Raw genomic sequence first — 12,880 nt, forward strand, 5'->3', positions numbered from 1 at the left:
TGGATAACCTTCATGTTCTTGGTCTGTTGTACATGAATTGCAACAGTAGGAGAAATCCAGAAATCCTGCTGTTCTGAGGCAATGTTAACCTGTTAAACACATGGACTTTCACACATTCACATCGGGTTTCTTCTTAATGCATGCAGGGTACAAATTGCAGTGAATACTTTGGCTTTCATCAATGGAGGGTCTTGACCCAGGCTCTATACATGTTCTCTAGACCATGACAGCAGCAGTGGTGCTGGGTTGGAGTGCCATCTTGCTCCTCCACTCCACACAAAGAGTGGCCATGGCAGTGAGGCAGGCAGGACTCAGCCTTGCATTAGCAGAGGTTAGGGCCATACTTCAGATGGAAAGGTCCTGTTTTTGTTCCCCCCCTCTACTCCCCATTCTGTGGACTGGAGAGCTTTGTGGCGCTCTGTCAGGGCTGGTTGGGTAATTAAAAAGGCAAGGCCAGAGTTGTGATCATTAGGGGCTTGTCCAACGCTTGCACTGGGCAGTGGACTCAAAATAAGCCCCTCCACACATAAGGTCTCTCCCTGTGAAGCATGCACACAAACACTCATCCTGTGTTGAACGCTATCCAACATTCCAAAAGCTCTAATATAGACACACACATACACAGACACACACACACAGTATTTGTCCCTGTGTTTCATTTTCTCCGTCTGTCTCTCCTGCCTCTGCCCTCAATGTCCCTCCCGACACACATTGCCCATCTGGTGCTGACGCCTCACACGCTCTACTTGTTACTTTTTATCTTTTATCCGCACTAACCCTTTATTTGTCTCTCTCGCCCCTCTGTATTCGATGTAGCTTTTTACTCGCTCTACCTCTCCCCATCCTCTTTTATATCCTTGGCCTTTCAGTCGCTCCACTCTTGARTGCTGGCGTCGTGGCGTGGCTTCCTCTGTGGCCCGGCTCTTGAATTCTACTCTTTTCTCTCTGTGATCTTTTCAGGAGTCTCTTTTCCATTTGGACCCTCGTCCCCCCCTTCACTTATCCACTGTCAGCTCCCTCTGTGTCCACTTGAGTTAGAGAGTCTCCAGTGTGACAATAAACACCACACCCCACAACGTGCTCCATTTCATACTTCTGCTGTTTCTCTAACCCTGTTGTTGATCAGTTTTATTGTCTCATTTTATTTTATTTTGTTATTTATCATGTCATCATCATATTTCTTATTGTCCTCTTCCTATTTTATTTTGTCCCTTTTCATAGGTACCAGCTGTGAGGGCATGGAGGCTAGAGAAGTCCAGAAAAAGCTTTAGAAACATATTTTTTTCTTCTCCCCATTTTAGACTCAGAAACCAGACATATTCATTTGATTTGCTAAGCAGACCCAGTCCTAACATGAATAACACTTCCACGTTCTACTCTTTCCTCCATACCKTTTAGAATGGAAGCCTTTGTACCCGTGGAGTCTCTCACTAGAACAGTTAAGGTAAAGTGCCTGGCTTAAGGGCATTTCAATGCATGACCTAACTTTACACTCTCCACTTCCACACACTCCTGCCTGGGACAACACTCCCTAGGCAGGGATTCAGTGCTTCTTAGACCCAGGCGCTGCAGACAAACATAATGACACGTAGAATAGGGTTTAGAGGCGACGTACAGTACGCTGCGGTTAGAGCTTTTAATCTGGGCAGGCAGGACAAACACTGAATACACTGTATGTTGACGGTGTTTCCTTTTSAATCTGAGCTTGAGCGAGTTTTAATCAGTACTAGTGAGGGGTTTCATCTTGGTGCTATTCATGATAGATCTGCGTAGTACTGCGTAGCAAATGAAATGTTGAGTGTGAGGAGAGTATGTTTTGAAGCATCTGATGGAGAGAGCAGTGTTGGTCTTGGTCGACTCTGTCCCAATGTCCAGAGTTCAGGACTCTCCCTCGGGGCAGTACCTGATACCTGGCAGATTTTATCCAGGTGGTTGTATATAGGAGTGTGTGTGTGTGAGTCCGGAAGGTGTGTGCTTTGAAAGGTGCGTTCCTCTTGATGTCTCCAGTCAATAGAGCTTCCTGCCCTCAGGGCTGTGTGCTAATAGGACAGTCAAACAGAGGGCACCTGTCTTTCACCTCCGATCTACCACAGGCTCACAGAGACCGTCTGTTTGACCACTTCTTTTCTGTTTGGCCACTTCGATTGTTTTAAGTCCCTCTATGGTTTAATGGACAGATGAGATCCTTGAAGTTACTGATGGTATTCATTATGAATGTTTGAGGAAGAGGAACTGTTTTCAAGGGTATAATTGAAAGAAGTAGTACTCATATTAAAATCTGTAGATTAGTAATCACTAAAGCTTTTCTCAGGTTTCTTCTGACAGAGGAAATATATTAATGATGACATCAGAGACCGTTCAGAATGGGTAGGAACATGTCATTCCAGGACAATGAGCTKATTTTAAATAGTTTGAAAGAGAAACCTTTTTGTAACAGACCGACAGGGKTCACGTTAGTGACTGCTGCTCCATCCGAATCAATAAATGAAGGTGACGTTTTCAATKAAACAGTCTGGATTAAATGCTTTTCACCAAGCCTCAACGCCTGTCCTCACAGAAAACATCCGGCAGACGAGACCCTCAGCGCAACCTTGTAGCCCCGCAATTCACAGTTTAAAACAACAGCAGCCTGTGTTTCATTTAGGCAGGCAAATGTTGTCCTGTGCACCATGCTTATTTGCGAGTCTGAGTTGGTTCGCCCAATGTCTCAAGCCCAGAGATAAGTGGAGAAGTTTCCAGTTGACTGGCGCGGGACAACTCTGACCCGTCATTCCACTGATTGCCACACACTCCTCTCTGCACTGCCTTTTTGGCAGCAGCTACTCCAGGGGCCTCTATCTGTCTCTTAGTTTGTCCCAGTAATGGCCATGGCACACACATACACACATGGACGCATGTGTACACACACACCGCTCTGTCCCTCTCTGTGTTAAATGTAGTTACCCCAAGCCCCCAGCGCTCTCCCCATCCTGCTGGCTTTGTCTCCCCTCAGCTGTTCCGGCCGGGTGCCTGTATTGTGCTGCCGGGCTCATTACTAGAAGCACTGTGGCCCAAAACCTTAACACTAATAGGCCCACCGTCGCCCAGAGCCAGGCCTGGGCTGGGAATTGTGTGTGTGTGTGTGTGTGTGTGTGTGTGTGTGTGTGTGTGTGTGTGTGTGTGTGTGTGTGTGTGTGTGTGTGTGGTGTGTGTGTGTGTGTGTGTGTGTGTGTGTGTGTGTGTGTGTGTGTGTGTGTGTGTGTGTGTGTGTTTTTTGTTTTTTTGGGTGCAAAAGAGAGAGAGAGATGAAGTATTTGTGTTGTAGTTGTTTGTGTGCAGTATTTATGTTGTTTTCGACTCTTTGGCTGCAGGATTGTTAATGTTTAACAGTTGCTGTCATTATTCCCTGGCAGTCCGTCAGCTGGCTGGGTTTGTGGAGGCTTTATGGAATTTGAATTTGATGCTTTGGGGGGATTGCCTCATTTTGCAGCCATTAAGAAACAGAGGGGACATATACTTTAAAGCTCCTCTGTGTTTCAGTATGTGGATGTGATGTGTGTTTCTGCGTGCCTGCACAGGGAACTGAAAACAATGTGTTCCATTCGTTTGATGGGAGTGGGGCATCCCACTTCAACAACAACGGAGAAGGGAGTATTGTCTTAAGTACACAGGACAGGACAGAGAGTAAAGGAATAGAGTGAGCATGAGGGTCGCAACTTGGATAGGAAAGAGAGGTGTGAAGAGAAGAGAGAGAGAGAGAAAGTGAGAGAATGAGGGAGGGAGAGGGGGAAAGACAGAGTATACATTCAATAAAGAGATGAATCATCTTCGTCAGCTGCTGAATACTGCCCTGATTACATTGTATTGCTTGCCAGTTATCATTGATATTGTTTGCTTAAAACCATTTTTCAAAAGGGAGCTTAGCCTTAATTTGATTTGATTTCTGCATTGTTTTAGTGGTTCTTTTAGTGGTAAATTAAGGCCATGATGTGTTCCGTTTTTGAGGGACCAATAAAGGTTTATAGCCTACATTCAGAAGAAAAACAACACATGAATTTWAAAAAATGGATGTAGTTAAAAAGAGTATTACATTAAAAAGAGTTTGAATTAGCCTATGGTAAAAACAAAACAAAATGTAGTCTCTTAATTCTATTGATATAATGTATGAGTCTTTATCTTGAAGTAGAATACCACAATGCACTAATTTTAGGTTACGAATTGTCTGAATATGCAACTATATGCAAAGGACATGTGGCAGTAGGCCTATTAGATTTGTCAGCTCACAATCAAGGGTTATTACCTTAGCGCAGAAACTCACTGATGAAGTTGAATATAAACTCTAAGACTAGGGGAAAATAAAGACAGCAACGAATTCATCCCCAGTTCACAAGCACTAAAGGCCTAAATTACACCTTCAAATAAAACAAATAAAATGTGAGACAGAACAGGATTGAGTCCCTTTTGAAGACAAAAATAATTGCCTTGGCTTGGCTGCTTTTCCAGAGACAATAGCCTACACATACAGTAGGTCTTCTTTCCAACATCATGGGGTGTGATCTGGTATCGAATCAGACTTATGCACGGCGGAGAGGCAGGCCATCCATCAAGTCCCGCGGCTTGTGCTGCGATGGTGGGTCCAGGTGGGCCGTGGCACCGCCGAACCGTGGCCTCGTTACCGCGGTATAATTATGAGGCCGCAAAGAGGGGAGAAATAATTGCAAATAAAACTACATGAAGCAGAAAATAAAAAAAGAAATTAAACAGATGCGCGTTTGATCAGGATCATTGATTTTGTCCTCTTACGTTTCTGGTAAATTGCTGCGTTGCAGAAAATATGCAACATTTGAGTTTTGCAGTGGAACCATTTAGACCCCAATAATAATAATAATAATAACAACAACAGCAACTAATATTAATAGTTATGTATTCTGTTATAACTATTTAATTCACTACGTATTTATTGTGCACAATGGGAATCCTACATTTTACATCCATGGGCGGAAACTGGGCCTATTGTCTTTGTGAAGAATTTGACATCACTAATAGGACACAGTAAAGTGGTGGCAGTGAGATCTGGTGAGACATTGTGTTGTTAAATTGAAATTAGCAGACCACCTATTTTGACTATAGGCTAAAGAGTTGCACTGCTACTAAAATCACTAGTAGCACTTTATAATCACTCCACGTAATAAAGCATTTATAATGGATTAGTAAAAGGTTTATTCATCATTTATTAATCATTACTCCGGTCAGAAGGTATTTAATATAGGTCCTTATAAACCATTTACTAATCATTAGTGAAGTATTTTTGCATGGCCGTGTCTAAAGTGTGTGCTATTTATACTTTATAAATGCTTGATAAATGTTTGAGTGACYAGTGTAATTTCTGACAAAAAGATGGAAATGTCATTGGTAGACATTCCAGCATTATCTGATGCTCCTTAAGGTCGTAAAATAGCCTAGAACATATCAATGGTAAAATAATAAGCACACAACACAAGATGTTTAAAGGTCCACTGCATCATTTCTGGGTAACAATTAACTGTGTTACTGTGATTGTTTTCAATTAAAATGTAAAATGATCAAAAATAAACAAAAATAGCTTCTTGGCAAAGAGCAATTTCTCAAACAAGAATTTTGCTAGGACTGTCTGGGAGTGGTCTGAGTGGGGAGGGGAAAACTGAAAAAAACTAGCTGTTATTGGCAGAGAGGTTTGGAACTGTCATTCTTATTGGTCTTTTAACTAATCACCGGGCAGGCCAAAACGCCATCCCACCAAAACAGGCTGAAATTTCAGGCAGTCATTTCAAACAACATAATTTTCACAATTTCACAGTATTATTTTAACCTGGAAATACAGTATATATAACACACAAGACAATCTAGTTTTTGTCTGCACTAGGCCTTTAAGGAAATATATGAAACATTTTATTCACAAAAACTATTGTAAAACAACTGTCTCAAGGATGTGAGGAGGTGTTGTAATGTGATTATTTTGCTAATGTTGTCAACCTCATGAACACAAACTAATCATAAAACAGAGAGATGTAGCCTACACACAACAGCTGGCCGGACCGGACAGTTTCTCTCTAGTTTTTATTCTTTCATTACTACTGATATGTGATTGAGGTAGAAATTTTACATTTATGATGTGCATGTAGAAATGTTATAACCTTTAWGTGCTTCAGTCTTTTAACCACAGACTAATTTTCACACATGGCATTGTTTGGCAGCACTTTTACTGGGCCTTAAATGTGTTAACTCTTTAACCGTAATGGGATAGTTAAACGAAATGATGTATTCAGGTATTTATTTCCTTAACTCATAAGCATTCTATGGATTACGGAGTGACTGCAATCTGCACTTTGGTTTTGGTAGAAAAGTCCCTGCCAAGAAACGCTAATGATAGCATTTTCAGATGAAAAATGTAATTTTACTCAGCATAAAGTGTGTCTAAAGTTACACATCACACTATTACAATAATGTGACTGTTTTGGAATAAAATGTTCAATACATTTAAACATCCTCTGAATTGTCTGCTTATTGTTTAACCATTGGTATGTTCTAAGGGCCATTTTCAGACCTTCAGGAGCATCAGGTACTGTTGGAACGTCTTCCAATCTTTTTTTGAGAAATAACACTGGTCACTCAAAACATTTATAAAGTATAAATGACCCACATTTTAGATGACGCAAAAACACTTAACTAATGATTAGTAAATGGTTTATAAGGACATTTATTATACATCTTATGAATGGTGTAATGATTAATAGATGATGTATAAACGATTTACTAATCGATTATAAATGCTTCAGCATGAGGAGTTGGTATACAGGGCTACAATCTTACAGGATTGTAGCGAAGTTCTAAGCTGCATGTGTGACACAGAATATTCCAGTTGTGTGATTATTAGACAATAGGAGCTTTGTGCAGCATCAAACAACATTGTGATGAAACAATGATCCTCTCATTGTGACGTCCATTCCTTATTGTGATGGAAGCAGTGGGGAGCTTTGTGTAGGCCTATGTTTGTTCATGCACTGCTTACGACATGCCACAACACTCAAACTATAAAGACTTTAATAGAAACGGGTTTCTTATTTTTTGTCAGTTGATTCTAAGGATATTAATAGGACTTTATTRTAATTTAAATGTTCTCGTGACTCATTAGATGTCCAAACATGTGGGGAAAAGAATGCAATGCAGAATCACTTAGTCATGCTTTATTTAATTAAAATAATTATTTAGAAATTCCATATTTACATCTTCAATAATATTAATAACAGTATAAGAAAAAAAACAGTTTAGTCACAGTTCTCATACTAAACATCAGCATGACAACAAACTCGAATTATCATAAAGAAAAAAAAATTAAAGTTGTTTTGTTTATCAGATACTCAGTCATTAATCCCCACAATATTCACCCCCAAATCATCCTTCTGATAAAATTGCATTTCTTTCTCAAGAGCAGTTTGCCATTTACAATATATACATATTGCCAAACAAGAGTAACCCAGACAGTTCAATTCATGGAACACATTTTTTTTGACAAGGACATGAGGACATTTTGCTATGAGAATGATACCACGTGTGACTGTATTCCTCATTCAAACTATTGGCACTATACTACATTTAAGATCTGGAAGGTTTTATTGGGTGGTGAGCTCAAAGAGGCTGAATTTTGAATTCAACACAGAGAATCCTGAAAAACCGACACTAGAATGCGAAAGGGACGTGTGTATTATTGTATAAAACTATTGTAAACTTGATGCAAATACAGGAGTAGCTTCACAAAAAAAGCTTTTACTGTACTGTGCCGCCAAAATATCCTGTGATGTCATGAAGTCAAAGTCACATGTCAGAGTGTTGCAAAATGTGCTACAAATAAAGTCTTTGGTGAAACAGCTTGGGAGCGATGTACACACAATGCAGGATTCAGGCCTTTGCCACTGACAAAGTCATAGACATCAGTTGCCCAAATGTATTACAGTGTTTAGAATGTCATGTGTAAACGTATCAAGTCACCCTGGATGAGGCTGTCATTAAAAACAAATAAATAATGAATTAGTTAGCCATGAGAAGGTATTGTCCATGAGTTCAGGGTCAAGCATAGCTGGTCCAGTGTTGCCACTAAAAGTCTTCAATGTCCCTCCGACGTCTTTACTCCCCTGTCCATTATTGGGAGACAGTCCAATTCTCCTCATAGCTTCCTATCCCTTGCTGCATTTGCCTGTTGGTCCCCATTATCAGTCCTCTTGATGAGGGTTGGTCCATGGGAGCTAGAGATGGTCGTAGGCTGCAGTGGATGGTGGAGCGGTGCGGGAGGCCGAGCTATAGTAATAGGGCGAACCTGCAGGGGGCGACAGAGATAAAGGAGTTTACCATTGTGGCTTGATTTTTAGCTTGGCTTTGATGGTGTTAGGAGGGACAATGCAACGCAGAGCAGGCTTTCTTAATCCCATCAACCACATGACAATAGCAGATGGTTCAGATGGAAATCTGCCTTGCTTGGATAGTTTGTCCCATGAATAAAGCTGCCTGTTTTGCACCTTCTCTCTGTTAAAGTATGGGTCTACTTGATGGAAGAAATATCACCGAATATTTTGCATTATGCATAGAATTAAGCATTCAGAACACACAAGCATTAATACTGCCTATGTTCCCCGGTGTCGTTAATAATTGGTGAAATCAGCTGGTTCAAGGTGACACACAGACTTGTGACCAGAAAGTCACAACAGAACACAAGTTCTCATAGGCTGGTAAGCTCAGAGAGGGTTACCGTACACACCAAGAGACGGCAGTGGTATAGCACAGACCCCCTGGTAACTGGGTAACTAGTTTCCATGGGGACTAGGGGAGATCCTGATAGGGGAGATGTGACCTGACTGAAACCAAAAGTTTGACTGTACTTTATTTCCTGGTTGGGGTGAGGATTTGTATTTGAGGTTTTCCCATTGATACTCTAGGTTCAAATTCATTGTATCTTAGGTTCAAAGCTATTGAATAAGGTTCAAAGTATAAACTTGACCTGACAGGAATGGTTTGTATTAAAAAAAAAACATTTAATTGGAAGCTGGGACTTTTATCTATAACAATTCAGTCTGATCAGCGAAGTGTATTATGAACACTTTTGTCACGTTCACTTCAATCACAACACATCAGCTTTATAAACAGTGTGGTCCTGTGTGGAATCTTTCATCCTTCCAGTACTCACACAACACAGACTACAGTACATGCTTCTAATACTTATGAAGGGTGAACACCCATTGAACACCACTGTGCCTGACTGACTGACTCACCGAGAATGCTGGAGTTGGTGAATCTCCAAGCTTCGCTGTAGGAGGTGTAGGGGGAGTGAGTGTAGGTCTGACCAGAGTAGTCTGCACCTGCAAGGACATGGAACAAAACAGCACATACATCAGATGTACACTAAGAGACATACAGTAACAAACATCATTCAGTAAGAAATTCACAGATGTACGTGTATAGAAAAAAATACATTACAGTCTAGACAATATCAGGCATAACATTTCTTATAAAGACACAGCATTCCTCAAAGTGTTTTTTTGTTGCGTTCAGTTGAGGGTGTTTGTCCTCTTGCCAGCATCTGCTAAGACTTAGCTCATAATTCACCAATGGTTAGGGCATCTTGTAAACCATTAATCTATGGGCCAGGTGGATGGCTGGGGGTAAAATCCCTAAACTCATTGGTGCGTGTGGCTAGTCTCTGCTTCCTCTCTTTAGCGTTTACCCCTCCCCTCTCCGTCCGTCCAGAATGCCCTCCTCTCTATCCCTCACTTCCTGCTTCAGCCTTTCAGCCTTTCTCTGTCTCCTCTATTTTTTCTTCTTCTGTTTTTTTACATTCCAATATCTAATTGGTAATTATGTTGGCTGGATTGAATCCCTCCGCTCCCCCCCAGACCCCCCCTTTCTATGAGTAATTGTGTATGAACGCTTCCTCACAGCGAGCCCACCAGAAAAATAATAAATCAGACCCTCTCATTTCGCGCTTCGAAGGGCAGACTTCAAATAAAAAAGGCACACACACACACACACACACACACACACACACACACACACACACACACACACACACACACACACACCGACACACAGTGAATAGGATCTGATAACACACACCCCACACACACCACACCACAAAGACCCTCCTCTGCTTCTCGTCTCTCTCACCCAGGCCCACCCTGCCACCCTGTGGCCCCCCACCCTCTCCCCCCCTCTGGTGGGGCCCCTGGTTCCCATGGTGATGTGTGGTCAGAGGGGCGGCGTGGGGGTGCGGGCAGCAGGGCGGAACCCCCAGCCTGTTCTCTTGTACCCCCTGGGCCCTGGCTGCACCGCCATGCAGTTCACCAGCCGAGCAGGCTACTCATTAACCAGCATGCCTTCCTGTTAATCTCCAATCCTCCCTCCCAGCATTTCGCTCTCCCTCTCTCACGCCCATCCTTGCTTTTTTAGCGTTGGTTTTGGTCACTGCCTTGCCCTAAAAAAATGTTTTGTTTTTTGTCTAAATCCTTCTCAGTGGTGCTTTGTCCTAATAGCGTATGCAGTTTCAGCGTTCCCCAAGGGAAAACCCAGATAGGATCAGGTTTGGCTAAAAATAAAACTATGAACTTCATTTATATAAGCTGAACTGAAAGTAGAGACATCATTCATCTCTTTCTCGGAAATCCCATTTTAGGATGCCATAGCCTGTCTAATAGCCTGTGTGTGTCAAGGGACGGGAGTCTTACCTGCTACCATGCCAGTGATGGCCGAGGATGAGTAGCCTGTCTGGCCACTGGAGGGGATGTGAGGAGGGTAGCCAGGGAGAGTGGAGCTCACCATATCCCGCCCTGAAACAGAGGAYGACAGACCACACACTGTCAGCCTGAGGATGTACACGTACTGTAGCAGTGCAYCAGGTGGATATACACATGAAAAACAAATCAATTCTGTCACTGTCAGTGGTGCTCACCATCATCTACAGCAATTGACGTTCCAGTACAGTACTGCACATGGGGTTTGGTGTGTTGTGGCAGGTGACATGATAAGCGAGTGTAGGCTAAACTGTCTGTATGGACCCCCTACAGGGCGTGGCAATGGGTGAGACGAATGCTTCATTACCTGCTATGAGAGACTGGCTGCTGAAATGGCCGTACACTGGTGCATGATGGGAGAATGAGTTGAACGCATGAGGGAAATGGTTGGAGCTGCTGCAGCTGCTACTGACAGTGACAGGGGCCTGCAATGACTGCAGCTCTAGGAAAGCAGAGTTGGCCACCACATTTGGGGAGGGGCTTGTGCTGGTCACCTCCGGGGACATTTCCTGTTTCAGACAGAGTGGGAGGGGCTGTAGGGGGTCTGAGGTGGCATGGCCAGTGGGTGGATGGGTGAGAAAATGAAATAAAATGGAATTAACTAATATGAATGAATGGATTAACAAATACACAGCAGAATTAGCCAGGAAGCTGAAATTAATGCTTGAAACAAATGACGAGTGAATGGATACTGCATTAGACATACAGCACATATTGTACGTCTGTTTTAAATTAAACTTGAAAGGGTGCTTTGGGCAGCTCGTGATAATAGGCCAAATTAATTGTACAACGCATCAGCAGGCACGGCAAGCTAAAATGTGGCTGCACTGCAGAGATAAACATCAACTGCTATGATAGCTCGGGTCGGAAACAAGATCTATTATCAGATTGATGACAACCGCAGTTGATACAGTCCGGAGTATACACGCCTAAACAGACTGCTATTACATTCACAGATTATGAATGCATTATGATATTTAAAATAACTGCCTTTGTGAATTGGGTGTTGAAATATGCTAATGTTTCCATGTGTGTTCAGTTCAGTTCAGTTCAGTTTTTCAGCTGATCTTTGTGCGGGGTGAGAGGGCACCGTCCATCGTTAGAGTCTTACCTGTCACCACAGTGTAGCCCTGGTGCGCTGCCAGATTCCGACCAATAGCAGCACTCGATGTTGAGAGGCTGGTCTTCCCGTCTTCTAGGCTGCCATTGATGAGCGAGAGAGGGTACACAGTCTGTGGAGAATAAAGCGGATTAACCATTTGTACGTGAGTGTGTGTTGTGTGTGAAAAAGAGAGGGGGGAATTCAAATAAATAAGGAAATCTTTGACTATGTACAGACTCAGTGAGCATAGCCTTGCTATCGAGAAAGGCTGCCGAAGGCAGACCTGGCTCTCAAGAGAAGACAGGCAATGTGCACGCTGCCCACAAAATGAGGTGGAAACTGAGCTGCACTTCCTAACCTCCTGTCAAATATATGACCATATTAGAGACACATATTTCCCTCAGATTACACAATTTTTTGATAAACTCCCATATCTACTGGGTGAAATACCACAATGTGCCATCACAGCAGAAAGATTTGTGACCTGTTGCCACAAGAAAAGGGCAACCAGTGAAGAACAAACACCATTGTGAATACAACCTATACTTATGTTTATTTATTTTCCCTTTTGTACTTTAACTATTTGCACATCATTACAACACTGTATATATACATAATATGACATTTGATATGWGTTTATTCTTTTGGAACTTTTGTAAGTGTAATGTTTACTGTTAATTTGTTATTGTTTATTTCACTTTTGTTTATTATCTATTTCATTTGCTTTGGCAATGTAAACATATGTTTCCCATGCCAAGAAATGTTTTGCAGTGGAGTTAAGCAGACTCCACCTCTCAGTGCCAATGCGACATGTAGGCCACTGTACCTGCTCGGTCTTGCTGGCTGCTGCAGAGCTGAAGTCTGGTGGGTAGTGGTGGCGGTCAAAGCCACAGTCCAGGTGCTGCGGGGGGAAGTGCTCTGGTCTCAGCTGCTTCCTAGGAACGCCCGCGCTGCCCTGAGAGTCCACACTGTGTCTACAGCTCTC

General features: G+C 42.5%; 1 protein-coding gene across 1 annotated transcript in view; it reads right to left on the bottom strand.

Moving 5' to 3' along the window:
* Positions 1-7,186: 7,186 nt before the first annotated feature.
* LOC111964523 (paired box protein Pax-8-like) overlaps positions 7,187-12,880 on the bottom strand; it is a 13,790-nt gene continuing 8,096 nt past the window's right edge. Inside the window, exons 7-12 of the mRNA XM_070443591.1 lie at positions 12,722-12,880; positions 11,905-12,025; positions 11,101-11,337; positions 10,728-10,829; positions 9,279-9,365; positions 7,187-8,329 (exon numbers count right to left, since the gene is read on the bottom strand). The exon at positions 12,722-12,880 is cut by the window's right edge and continues 15 nt beyond it. Of these exons, the coding sequence (XP_070299692.1) occupies positions 8,259-8,329; positions 9,279-9,365; positions 10,728-10,829; positions 11,101-11,337; positions 11,905-12,025; positions 12,722-12,880 (777 nt within the window). The 3' untranslated portion in view covers positions 7,187-8,258. The remainder of the gene's footprint in view (positions 8,330-9,278; positions 9,366-10,727; positions 10,830-11,100; positions 11,338-11,904; positions 12,026-12,721) is intronic.

The sequence above is a fragment of the Salvelinus sp. IW2-2015 genome, linkage group LG5 (genome assembly GCF_002910315.2).
Source record: "Salvelinus sp. IW2-2015 linkage group LG5, ASM291031v2, whole genome shotgun sequence".
Lineage (NCBI taxonomy): Eukaryota > Metazoa > Chordata > Actinopteri > Salmoniformes > Salmonidae > Salvelinus > Salvelinus sp. IW2-2015.